A 14,607-nucleotide genomic window follows, 5' to 3' on the forward strand; every position below is an offset into this window, starting at 1 on the left:
TTTGAAAAAAAAAATTACCCAAAAAAAAACGAAAGGGAGTTTATAAATAAAAAAAAGTTGCCAAATTAACAACTATTTAAGAGTACAAAATAACTCAACAATAATAATTACTTGAATGTGAAAAGCATTGTTACCATCATAAAGCAAATCACAAATATGTGAAGACGAACAATTAACAATTTGAGATTTAATTAGCAAGCATTAAGTGTCGTATCACCAAGAAACAGTTAAAGATATTAACTAATTAATTGGGTAAAATCAAATTATACAAACTAAGTAAAACATGAAGAAAAAGCATATATATATATATATATATATTAATTGAGCTAAACCTATTGGGTGTTTATATTTTATCCTTTTGTGTGGTCTAGTCGAGTTGATACAACAGGGTACTATAAATCTTACCATATTATATTTGATTTTTACGGATTAAACTTTTTTTTATCCTCTAGTATAAATCATTTTATATTTAATTTCATTTGAGTTATACCTTAAACTTCATCAAATATATACTTTAATAGCCTTTTTTTTCTTTTTGTCAATTTAACATTAATTATCGGTGGGTTATTAATTTTTATTTTTTTGAATTATAATTAACCTTTCAAAACATTTTTCAAAAGTGTTTTGAACCGTGAAAAAATCATTATCTAAAATACTTTAAAACGAAAAATAAAACAAACATATTTGATAAGGATTAAAACTAAAAAAAATAAAATAATAAAAATTAAAAAAATACTAAATTACATCAACAAATATATATATATATATATATATTACAGACTTAGACTTGGCTATTGGCTCCTATAGCAACAATGGCAATTATATCCACCTATGAAAGTTGGCAATTAATCACCTATGGCAATCGGCAATACAGCAATTAATGCAATAACTGAAGCCATTCACGTGATCCACATTTGTGGGGACGGAAAAGAAAAATGATCATATCCCTTATTGAAAAGAAAAGAAGAAAAAAGCATATGCAATAAACTGTGCCTATAAATTGCTACACGCAAGAAGGGACGACTAACACAACACATCTGAAGTTAGTTCTTTCGAACTACTAAATCAAATTAAACAATGTCTTACATTAGCCTTGCTCCTTTGGCTGTCTTCTTGCTTGCCACTTCCTGTATGTACCGTTCCATTCTTCAATTTTTTTAATATATCTTTCATGATTTTTAATTATATATTTTGGAACTATGAGAAAATTATAATATATCCCAACATATACATATGCATTTATATAAAAAAGAAAATTATCACAAATATTAAGTTTTAATTTTATTATTAGATAGGTTTCAAATCTATAATTTCTCCTGGGTGTTTTCTCTTCATCACCAATTCAACCTTATATCCATTTGCTTTTAACTTTGGCCTATAATTTTCAGTGATGTTTTCAATGAAGAAGATTGAAGCAGGAACTTGTGCGAGATCTCAGTGTTCAAACAGCGCACAATGCGGCTCCCATTGTGGGTGTCTCCCCCGTCCCCCAATTCCATATCCATTTCCAATTGATACTGGTCTATGCATAGGTGAACCTGCATTTGTTGCCATGATTAAGGAACATCCCAAGTTATGTCAATCTCATGATGAATGCATGAAGAAAGGGAGTGGCAAATTTTGCGCTCGTTATCCGAATCCTGAGAGTGAGTATGGATGGTGTATTGACTCTGATTCTGAAGCCCTAAAAGGCTTCTTGAAGATGCCTACAACATTTGCCGAGTAACATGGTATGCCCAATGAAAAAGTTGCACACAAAGATGCGTGTACTACTTCGAATAAATGTGTGCTCCATGCAATAAGTAGTTTTTGTTTCCAACTCAGTTGGTAATGATGGTTCATGTTTGTTTTTGAGCCTACAAGTAATTTTTCTTTTGGATCTTGATATCCAAGTATTCTTTGGATATATGAATTATTAATTATAGCCTAATGTCAGTGTATATTGTTCTCTTGTGTGGTAAACTAGTACTGCCAAACTGGTAACTCTACCATTAGGCATTTACTTGGTAGATGTATGTTTATTTTTATGATTAACATAAAGGGGTACTTTAATGAGTTGCAAACTGAAATTGGGTGCTATTTGAAGAGGAAAAGGATTGGAATGGAGTTTCTGCTAAGTAAACTACGAAAGCCCTATTTGAATAAACATCTCTATTAGTCCTATGTGCTTAACTTTTATAAAAGTTCTCTTATTTTACTTCTTCAAGAGCTGAAATGTATAAGTTGATCTTAGCTTATACAAGAAACTCAATTTATTAGTTTTTTTTAGAGTGAGAGGAGGAGGAGGAAGTCCTTATTCTTTCTAATAAGATACCAAGTTCTATCGGCTTATTTGTGTATATATGTAAAATTTGTCATCGAAATGTAACTATTCTGTTTTGAAATACATTCCTTGATTCTTGAAGCTATCTTAAAATGAGATCTATGTAAAATTATAAGGGTTTCTCAGATTAATAATTATAGGAAACAAACAAAATCTTAAAACCTACGATTTTCACATATAAATAAATAATGTGTACTTTTCTCCATAGTGAGATTTTTCTTCGGTATACTTTAATTTTTTGAAATATGAGAGAAACAAGATTTTACTCCCTTGATTATTATTTTTGCCTCTCTACGTTTGTGATGGCTAGAGATTAGAGATGACACTTTTCTGTCAAAAAGGGAACTTTATTTCACATTAATGGGTATTACCCTATTTTATAACCACTACTTTCATCAAGTAGCTAACAGTTATCTTTAGAAACTTCTCTTATTTAATCCAATTACAATTTAGTCTCTAATTATTAATTATTTATTTATTAGTCCCTAGATAAGTCTCATGCCTCTCACATGAGACATTAATTCTAACTTTCTCCCACTTGACTCATGTAACATTAATAAACATTATGGACTAAATAAATAAATAGATTAAACTAACATAATGTACATTAAAATGACTAAACTGTTTTATAAATTGGGTACATCATAATTTCATGATTAAGAATAGGAACCAATTTGAGTTATGAAGGTTGTACATCACTTAATCGACATAGTCTCTTCAATGTATTACAAATTAGTCTTCTCCTTAATATGATATCATTAATTAGGAGTACATAATTGGTCCAACATAATATCTTTATTCAAGACAAAACCTGTTAATATTACTCTAATACAAATATGTATGCAAACATATAGAACAAGTAATCAGAAACATATCATAAATGAGCTCAGAGTGTCACTAAAATGCATAAGGTAAATTACATTTAATGATCATCAATAACAATAATGTCCATACTTTCAACATGTTCAATAAATGTCTTGGGCGGTAATCTCTTTGTCAAAGGATCAACTATCATAAAGTTTGTGTTAATATGTTCTATTGACACTTTTTGTTTATGAACTTCTTCCTTCACGATAAAGCACTTCAATTCCATATGTTTAGCACTCTTAGAGTACTTGTCGTTCTTAGAAAAAATATTATTCTGCAACCAATTAGCTTGAATTGTAGTCTCAAAACATGCTACAAATTCAGTTTTAACGGTAGATGCAACAACTAATGCATACTAAATTAATTCCATTTGTTTTAGTTCCAGATCATTTCTAAGACATTGTGTGAGACTAAATTTATCTCATTTCTAAATTGGAACATGTGATGTTGAACACCTTTTCATCCTGCATTTCTCTAGTACTTTATTGATATATGTTTTCTGAGATAAGCCTAACAATCCTTGTGATTTACTACTGAATATTTCTATCATTATCATATAGCTTGTCTCACCCAAATCTTTCACTTAAAAGTTGCTAGAGAGAAATTCCTTAGTCTCATGAAGAAGACCAAGATCATTAGTTGCAAGCAAAATATCATCAACATACAAAGTTAGAAAAATAACCTTACTCCCACTGACCTTCATATATATACACCGATCAACAGTATTTTCCATAAATCTAAAGGAAACAATGGTATCATTAAACTTCAAATACCATTGGCGAGAAGCTTGCTTAAGACTGTATATTAATTTCTTTAATTTGCACACCATGTGTTCCTTTCCTTCAACTTAGAACCCTATTGGTTGGTCCATAAAAACATTCTCTTCTAATTCTCCATTAAGAAAGACAATTTTCACATCCATTTGATGTAACTCCAAGTCATAATGGACTACTAATGTCATGATAATCCTGAAAGAATCCTTTCGTGACACCGATGAAAACGTCTCTCAATGTCATCTTTCTAAGTAAATCCCTTAGCAACAAGTCTAGCCTTATAACGTTCAAGGTTGTCATGAGAGTCACGTTTAGTCTTGAAGACCCACTTACAAGCAACTCTCTTACAACTCTTTGACAATTCTATAAGATCCCAAACATCATTATCTTCCATGAAATTTATCTCTTCTTTCATGACATTTAATCACTTCTCAAAATTATCACAGCTTGCATCTTGTGAAAACAAAATTGGATCATTATCATTAATGCTCAAGTTTATTTCTGTTTCATGTAAGTATACCACATAATCATTCGAAATAACTGGTCTCCTTTCTCTTTGAGACCTCCTTAATGCTACTTCTTATAGTTCTGCATCCATAATAGGTTCATTATGTATCATGGGTTCATTATTATGTTGCTCTTCTTCATTATTATTTTGAACAACAACTAAAGGAGTAATCCCCTTACTACTAGAGGCATAACCTAAAGGGACTTGCACTCAAACTTCTTTAATTTCAACTTCTCGTGGAACTGTACTCCCACTAATTTAATTATTTTCAATGAATCTTGCATTTCAAATTTCAAAAATTATAATACTTTGATTAGGACAATAAAACATATATCCCTTTGACTTTTTTGAATAACCAATGAAATTTTTACTTATTGTTCTTGCATCCAATTTTCTTTCTTGTGGATTATAAACCCTTATTTCTTCCTAGCAACCCCAAACATACAGGTGCCTTATACTAGGTGTCATATTCGTCCACAGTTCAAAATGTATCTTTGGAACTACTAGGAACCCTATTCAACAAATACATGATAGTTTTCAAGGCATTCATCCACAAAGGTACAAGTAATGTTGAATTTCTTAACATACTCCTAACCATATCCATTAAAGTTCTATTACGCCTTTCTAATACATTATTTTGTTGTGGTCTACTGGGCATTGTGTATTGCGCACAAATGTTACATTTCTGAAGGAGCTTAGCAAATGGACCTGGGTGTTGCCTAGTTTCATCGTATCTTTCGTAATACTCACCACCTCTATCAGACCTAACAAATTTCACCTTTCTATCTAATTTTTTTTCTACTTCATTCATGTAAATTTCTAAGACATCCAGTGCTTGAGATTTCTCATGCAGTAAGTAGACATAATCGTAACGTAAATAGTCATCAATAAAGGTGATAAAGTATATTTCATTTCCAAAAGAATTAACATCAAAAGGTCCACAAATATCAGAATACACAATTTTAAGAAGTTGAGTGCTTCTTGTAGCTCATTTCCTTGTATGATTTGTTTGTTTTCCCTTAATACAATCCACACAAATATTTCGATCCGTAAAATCTAGATCAGGAAGAATTTCATTTTTTATTAATCTTTCCATCTTTTCTCTAGAAATGTGACCTAAACGTTTATGCCACAAGAAAGTAGATTGTCCGTTCACTAAACTATGTTTAGTGTCAACATTGTGAAGTAGAAAGAAAATTATTTATTTCTTAGCCCTTACATAAGTCACATGTCTCTCACATGAGACATTAATTCTAACAATTTATACTATCCAACCATTGGATTTCCAACTAGATACATGTTTTAATGTAGATATTCCTTTTAAAAGATTGTTGATATCCCATTATTGGAAAAACAATCTGTTTAGATCGTAATAGCAACTTAATCAATGTTTTAAATTGTGGTTGTGGTTGTGATTGCAATAAGGACTGAGGAGCTAGCCTTCATCTTGACCATCATATGCTCCTAGATTGGGGTGGGGTGCGATTTTCTTGACATAACAAATGAAATTGAGGGGATACGGGAAATTCAACTTTTAACATGTTCATATAAAACCAAGTTTGCTTGTTATGTGTGTTTCAAATGCAGAGTCCCCCCCATTATATATAGTTAAGACAAACAGAAAAACATAATAGAAGTAAACACTGTCTCCTTATGCTGGAAAAGCAGAGAATAAAACAGAGAACAGTTCCCTCTTAGAAAGAATTGAGTCTTTCGTATCTTGCTTGCAACACAAATGATTACGTCTACCTTCTCCTCACCTCCCCTTCCCTATGTATTCTTTCCATTCCCAGTAACACCCTGTTCCTTAGGAAATGCTCCTTGTTGCTTTTTCATCTGCCACAACATTCTTAGGTAAAATCCCCTTGCTTCCCTTCTCACCCCTTATGTTATACACATTTAATTGTAGGTCCATCACAAGCTTTCATTGCTCCCTTGCTCCCATGTTTTCTTGTTTCTCATTTGTCATTGTTTCTCATTTGTCATAAACCAGATAATTGCAACATGCTTTCATATTATGTTTCTTGCTTTCTCCATACCTACTCTCATTGACAATCGGAATATTGAAGAAAAAAACTGAATCTAATGGAGATAGAACTAGAAGTGTTATGTTTCATGCTTAATCAACTAGTCAATACCTTTCACATTTTACTTTTGTTCCAAAAAGTGGCCTGTCCTTGTTTCATTTGATATTATTCTCATTTATTTCTGCTTTTGAGTTGGAATGCAGTATACACATGGATGACATGATACAAAAACTAAATAATTTGTTTCTTTTTTTTTATCCAAAAAATATTCTGTTTATCTTACACATAATGCTGGTATTTCCAGATTTGATTTTTCAAACTCATACATGTGGTTTGAATTTTATAATGTTCCATTGGCAAAAGATGTCTCCTTAATTTGTGATGTAAGGAACTTTGCTCTATATCTATTTTGTTGTACATTCTCCATGATGTAGGTGTGCTTTTAGTTGAAAATTGTGTTGAATTCGGGTCTTTGCAGACAATTCAAGCATCGTACATTATCGAACATCTTGGTTGATGCAATGCCATGAATATGCAAGTAAGTTTTCTCTTCTGCCATGGATACCAAATTTTCTTTCTCCTTTCCTCCTTAATTTATTAACTTTATGGGTACTGGCAGAAACACTCTCTGTGTTCAAATTTTTATTTCATTAAGATGACAGATCCATTTTATGTATTATAGTTTTAATACTATCAAGTAAAACAAGCCGCACACCCATAATTTGGAAATACAAAAACAAAAAAATTCCACGATTAAACTACTCAATCAAAATGGAATAGGCTAACAAACAATAAGAAACCTAAATGCTTAACTTTTATTTCTATTGAGAAACTAATTACCCAATTCTTATGAATATAATTTATAGAAATTCCGTCAAGTAAAATGAATGAATTATAAATCTCTAAAATAATAGATAAAAATATGGCAAATAAAGTCATTCCAACACCTATCAAAGGAGTAATTCTTCACCCCCAACTAATTTACCATATTTTGAATTTAATGGTTTCAATAAATCCCCTACAAATATTTACTTGTGTTTAACTTTTTTTAATTTTTAATTATGAACTAATTTTGAATCTAAGAATGAGAAAAAAATGAAACATTTATTTGTTTTTAAATTATGTTAAAGGAAAGAGGAAAATAAAATAATTTTAAAAATATTATGAATAAATTGGTATTTTAGTTTTACTCTCTACATTTGCTAACAAATTAAGGGATTTGAAAAACTATTTTTAGAGACAAATTTCACCTTAATTTATTTGCTTTTTAACTTGAAAATAAAAATGAAATTCCTAGAATATTTTTAAATCTCAATCACTATCTCTGTCATTATGTTTCTTTATTTCAAGTTTTTTTATCTACACGGAGAGTTTTTTTTGTGTGTGTTTTTCCCCTATGTATAAAATTTTTGGAGACTACGTCCCAATGCATTCTTCATAATCGCTTAATAATTTATGCATGAAGAAACAAATCCCTAAAATAAATTAATAATATATTTAAATCTAGATAAAATCTTAAAGATTTAAAACATAATAAATTCCTAAAAAAATCTCCTTAAATCTTCATCCCCGTTTCATTTATTTTGAAATTCAATGAAACTTGAATTGTTCTCCAATAAAATATAAAACTAAAAGTACATGACTTCAACTACACAAAATTTATTTATATATATATATATATATATATATATATATATAATTTAAAACAAAAGAAAATCATATTCTAAATAGAACAATATTGTTATCTTGGTCATTTAAGTCCACATTATATCATGAGAAAGATTCTATGGTAATGTGCACAGATATCATCCCCTTGTAAGTACATTGATGTCTATCACTTTTTAACGTTCATTGGCCACGAAAAAAAAAAGTCCTTGATTCTCCATCTTTCTATCTTCTTGATTTGAGCATATCATTTCCCCCCTGCCTCTACATTGCAAACAAAAGAATGGGGAAGAGAAATTTACATGTTTCTAAAATAATAATTTCTAACCATGCAATGCAGATTATTGACTTAGCAGCCCAAAGGGTATGCTGAGCTGTAGGATTTTTATGTGTAGTCCAATATAGTGCAAATAAGGGGGAGGGGGGAGGGATACTCTTATATAATTTTCTATGTGTTTGGATGGAGAAATTTAAAATTCTGAAAAATTTTAAATTCTAAGAATTTCATATACTTCAATTGAAATTCTTTTATTTTCAAAATTTTGTATTTGGATAAAAAAAATTAAAATTATGAGGATGAAAAAAATGAATGAAAAAAAAAAAGATATGGTTGGTGTGCTAGTTATATGTGTTTTTTTATGCTCACACCCGATCGATATTTTAGGAGCTCAGACGGTGTTTCTTGAAGAAAATTGTAAGAATAGAATCTCAATTTCTCACCTTTTAAAAAGAAATTGAAATTTCAGATTTTTAGTTGTTTAAAATTCTGTTTTAAAATTTTAAAATTTTAAATTTTTCATAAAAAGCATCTAACAATGAATTTTAAATCACAGAAATTCAAATTCTCTGATAAATTACTTTCCTCGATTAAAATTCTCTATCCAAACACACTTTAAGGGAATAGTTAGAACATTTAATCTTCTTAAATTTCTTATAACTAGACTGATTTTCCAAATGAAACCAAAGGTCTTAACTGAACTTACTGCGTAAGCATTATTTATTAGTGAATTTCGGTATTGTGGCTACCCTAATTAGTTAGCTATTTACAAATGCCCATTGTCAAGTGGGTCTCTTGAAAATTCAATTTTGATATGCAGGTTACAACTTACAACTAACTGCTTTGAGGAAAAAAACAAAGGTTTAAAATCATTGAATCTTGTCCTTGGGTTGGAATAGATTCCACTAAAAAGAAATGAAGGTACTGGTAAGAACTAAGTAGTACAAAATAATAATTGAATAGTAATTCTATGATCCATTGCAATCCGTTAATTTCTTTTGACGAGTATTGGCATGAAAGTGATTTCTGGTTTTACATTAAATGAGTTTGCTTTATTTCCTTTTGAAACGATTGCATTTTGATTTTTTTCCTACAAAGCTAACGCATCCATTTTGTTATTGAAGAAAGAATCTCATTCATTATTAGAAGCCTCCATACTATTGAAAATACATCTACCCCTTTGAAAAAAAACTCTATTATTGGCAAGATTCTTGCTCTCTTTGATGGTTCCTTGTTTTGATGGAAAAATAGGCTAACACAATAACAAACTCTATAACAAAGTAATAGGCAACGAAAATAAATTCTTTCAAACTTGCAAGAACCTATAAGGAGCACCAATAAAGTATAGAGTGCAAAATAGAAATAAAAGAAAATAGAGACACAATTTGTTTAATGTAGAAAATCCCTCAATGCAAAGGTAAAAACTACAAGTCGTTCAGACCAAAGAAATAACTCCACTATAATCAATGAAGATACAAGAAAGTGTCCAACAAATGCACTAAAACATGCTACAAACAGCCAAATCAAAGTAGATCCACAATTGACACAATAGAGACAAGAAGATGAAACTCCAAAATATGGAGCAAATAATGCGAAACACTTATCTTTCTCTCTTTAGATATCATTTTCATGATCCAACCGGATAATTTGAAGTATCACGTGTGTAGAACATGTTGTCTAAAAATCAGCCTCATCCAATGGTGAATGAAGCCGCATTTGCAATATAAAAAACGCTCTTTGATGGGTATGCGAAAATCACAATGATTTTCTCTCTCCTTTTCCTCTCAATGATTTGTAACTATTTTTCCCCTTCAAATGAGTCACACTCTCTTTGTGTCTGTCTCTCTAATCTAACCCCTCTCCACTTAATTAAGTGAGATAAAATGAACCTTCTCATTTGAGCCTTTATTCCACATAGGAAGGGAGTCCAAAAAATCCAACAAATCCCCCCCCCCCTCACAACTATGTGGAGGTGATCGTCAAACCGGCGATCTCACAACATCTTTATACTTCATTGCATCCATCCACTTTCTCTTTTCTTCACTTTCCATGGTCTCTCTAAAACACTCAGGTTCTCCATCATCTATTAGGATCACTTACTCATTAGGAGAATACCTCTTAGAAGGTTGTCTTTCCCCATTGGACCTCCTGAGTTGAACTTGAGGTGGTTTGGTAGCATCACCAAGATTTTCATCTTGTGACATGTCATGCTCCTCTTCATCATCATCATCAACAGGAACATCTACCTCATCTCCAGGTTGTTGGACATCAACATCATTCTGAACATCAGTATTCATATTCTGAATAGGCATTTGAACTGGTTAAAAATTAGCCACACTATTTTCTTCCTTGGGTGTAGACTTCTCCACCTTATCAATGTCTTCAATGATTTGGTCTTCCATGAATTTCACATCATGGCTTCTAACAATCTTCTTCTCAACAGGATCCTGTAACCAAATTCATTCTCACCATAACAAATGAAAATACACTGCCTTGACTTTGCATCCAACTTGGATCTCTCATCCTTTGGAACCTACACAAAAGTCTTGCAGCCAAAAACTCTTAAGTGATCATACTTCACATTCTTGCCAAACCAAATTTTGTTCGGCACCTCACTATTCAAAGCAACAATAGGACTAAAATTAATAACATGTACCGTTGTGTACAGTGCCTCACCCTATAAGTGCTTGGGTAACTTTGCTTCAGAGAGCATACATCTCACTCTCTCGATCAATGTCCTGTTCATCCTCTCCACCAAACCATTCAGTTGAGGAGTTTTCTCATGAACAATACCATGCTACTTGCAGTAGACATCAAATGGTCCACAATACTCACCACCATTGTCAGTACAAATGCGTTTTAGCTTCTTACCTAACTGTCTCTCAACTAGGACATGAAACTCCTTGAACTTCTCAAGAACTTGATCTTTTGTCTTCAAAACATAGACCCAAAGTTTCCTGGAATAGTAATCAATGAAGGTAACCAAATAGAGTACACCACTAAAGGATTTCACCTTCAAAGGGCCACAAACATCTGAATGCACTAATTCAAGCAACTCAAATTTTCTAGAGGAAGGATGCTTCTTGAAGGATACTCTGGTTTGCTTACCAACCATGCAATGAGAACATTTCTCCAAATCTTCATTCTTCAATCCTGGAAGCATATCCATCTTGGCTAAACAGTCATCAATGAAGGTAACAAAATAGAGTGCACCACTAAAGGATTTCACCTTCAAAGGGCCACAAACATCTGAATGCACTAATTCAAGCAACTCAAATTTTCTAGAGGAAGGATGCTTCTTGAAGGATACTCTGGTTTGCTTACCAACCATGCAATGAGAACATTTCTCCAAATCTGCATTCTTCAATCCTGGAAGCATATCCTTCTTGGCTAAACAGTCATCAATGAAGGTGACAAAATAGAGTGCACCACTAAAGGATTTCACCTTCAAAGGGTCACAAACATCTGAATGCACTAATTCAAGCAATTCAGATTTTCTGGAGGGAGGATGCTTCTTGAAGGATACTCTGGTTCGCTTACCAACCATGCAATGAGAACATTTCTCCAAACCTGCATTCTTCAATCCTGGAAGCATATCCTTCTTGGCTAAACAACTTAGCCCCTTCTCACTTATATGACTAAGCCTTCAGTGCCACAAAGATGCCTCCATATCCATAGCATTCACACTGTCTCTAGCAACCAAAGCTTTTGTCCAATACAACTTTAAAATTTTCTCCCCCTAGGCTACAACCAGGTTACCCTTGGTGAGTTTCCACTTTCTAGAACCAAAGTCGTTATCATAACCAGCATCACCAAGCACCTGCACAGAGGTCAAATTAAAGTGGACATCTGGAGCATGTTTCACTCCTCAAAGTAGCAACTGCATTCCCGTGTTGGTTTGCAAACAAACATCACCAACACCAATCACCTTGGACATGTCATCATTACCCATCTTCAAGACTCCAAAATCACCCGGAGTGTAAAATGTGAAGAACTCCTTCCTGGCTGTAATATGTAGTGTAGCACCACTATCAATTATCCACATGCTCTTATCAAATACAAGATTGAGTGAATCAGGGTCATGGAGAATAACAAGATCATCACTGGTAGCAGTAGTCACACAGTGATCATCATGATCCTTCTCTATTTGCTTACCCTTCTTGTCTTTATTCTCCTTCTTCCATAGAAAATAATTCCTCTGGATATGCCCCATTCTGTGACAATAATGAAACTCAACATTCTTGTACCGAGACCTGGACTTGCTTCTGTTCTTGTCTCTATCACCCTAAATATGTGTCTCCATCATTTAAGCAAGTAGAAAAACATCCCCTTAACCAAGAGTTATGATACCACTCTGATGGAGAAAATAAGCCAACACAATAACAAACTCTATAACAGAGAAATAGGCAATGGAAATAAATTCTTCCAAAGTTGCAAGAACCTGTGAGGAACACCAATAAAGTATAGAACATAAAATAGAAATTAAATAAAATAGAGATACAATTTGTTTAACGTGGAAAACCCCTCAATGCTAGAGTAAAAACCACGAGTCGTCCAAACCAAAGAAATAACTCCACTATAATCAATGAAGATAAAATAGAGTCTCCAAAAAATGCACTAAAATGTGCTACAAATAGCCAAATCAAAACAGACCCTCAATTGGTACAATAGAGACAATAAGATGAAACCCCAAAATATAAAGCAGAGAATGTGAAACACTTATCTCTCTCTCTAGATATCTTTTTCACGATCCAACTGTACAATTTGAAGTATCGCGTGTGTAGAACATATTGTCCAAAAATCAGCCCAATCCAATGGTGAATGAATCTGCAGCTGCAATATGAAAAACGCTCTCTGGTGGGTATGCGAAAATCACAATGATTTTTTCTCTTTTCTCTCTCAATGATATGTAACTGTTTTTTTCTTTCAAATGAGTCACTCTCTCTCCATGTCTGTCTCTCTCTTCACTTAAATAAGTGAGACAAAATGAGCCTTCTCATTTGAGCATTTACTAGGAAGGGAGCCCAAAAAACCCAACATGTTTTGCCTTCAATGGTAAGGTACCTAATCCTTATAGCTTTTTTTTTCTGATCATGATATTAGTACGAAGTAGACTCCGCCGAAACCAATGACTAATCTTTATTGGGGACGGTAAGCGCACACAAGATAGGTATTTCATAGTTGATCATGTATAAAATAAATTTATTCCAATACCATAATTATCACTTTTGTTTCTAAATAGTCACCACCCGTGATCATAGTGTTTGGCTTCCGCGGTGACAAAAATTCATGTTCCCATGGTCTAGAGGAAGTTTTGGCTTGCCATGGTGATTTATAAATGCGTATTAAATAGGTAGCCAACGTCCCCTCCACATTCCTTGTCTCAATGAAAATGATCACTTCATGTTCTGTAGCATTAAAGTGACATACTTGGTACTCCATGCTTCCCAGAGTATGCTTGTGAGCTTCCCACCACTTCAAAAAGAGCATCAACATAATTCCCAAAATATTAACATGCTGAAACTATGATTCTGCAACATTCCAACAAACATTTCATGCTGCTATATCCATAACAAATGCCATTTAAATAACACCCCCTCATTAACAGGCCAGTCCACCATGTAATATGTTTCAAGTTGCAAATGATAGTGTCAGTGGAAACTTTTTTTTTTTATCCATAGGAATTGAACACGGTACTAAGAAATTTACAACATACACTTTATTCAACCAATGAGTTAGACCCTCTCGGTGAAGTTGCAGTTAACACTTAACATGGCTATAAGTTGTTGGCCTTGAAGGAAGGACTCTTGGTAAACTTCAAAAGACAATTTTGTAATCATAAACAATGAATGCATGACAAATTTCAAGCTTCATTCATTTAACCATGGATTTTACCTTAAGATTTACACATGGTTCTTTAGTAACTGCCAGCTATTTATATTCTGAATTTGTAATTATTTTTCTTTCTAATTTTTCGAGGTAGGGATATCATCTGGTGCTAACACAGTTGCAGCACTCATTCTAAATTCTAAATTCATAACAGGCTGCAACACTATGTAATCATTTGCACAACTTTTCTTATCACCAAATCATCATATGATTCTGTAAAAAAATGCTTAGCACTATAATTTTAGACGGAAAACTTCTCTGTAATTTGTTATTTTAAA

General features: G+C 32.5%; 1 protein-coding gene across 1 annotated transcript; it reads left to right on the forward strand.

The window, feature by feature from the left end:
* Positions 1 to 995: 995 nt before the first annotated feature.
* Positions 996 to 2,009, forward strand: LOC114424579 (albumin-1-like). Its single transcript, XM_028391440.1, has 2 exons — positions 996 to 1,129; positions 1,389 to 2,009. Exons 1-2 carry the CDS (start codon positions 1,078 to 1,080, stop codon positions 1,724 to 1,726), a joined length of 390 nt encoding a protein of 129 aa, XP_028247241.1. The 5' UTR covers positions 996 to 1,077; the 3' UTR covers positions 1,727 to 2,009.
* Positions 2,010 to 14,607: the final 12,598 nt, after the last annotated feature.

This window comes from Glycine soja, chromosome 8 (genome assembly GCF_004193775.1).
Source record: "Glycine soja cultivar W05 chromosome 8, ASM419377v2, whole genome shotgun sequence".
Lineage (NCBI taxonomy): Eukaryota > Viridiplantae > Streptophyta > Magnoliopsida > Fabales > Fabaceae > Glycine > Glycine soja.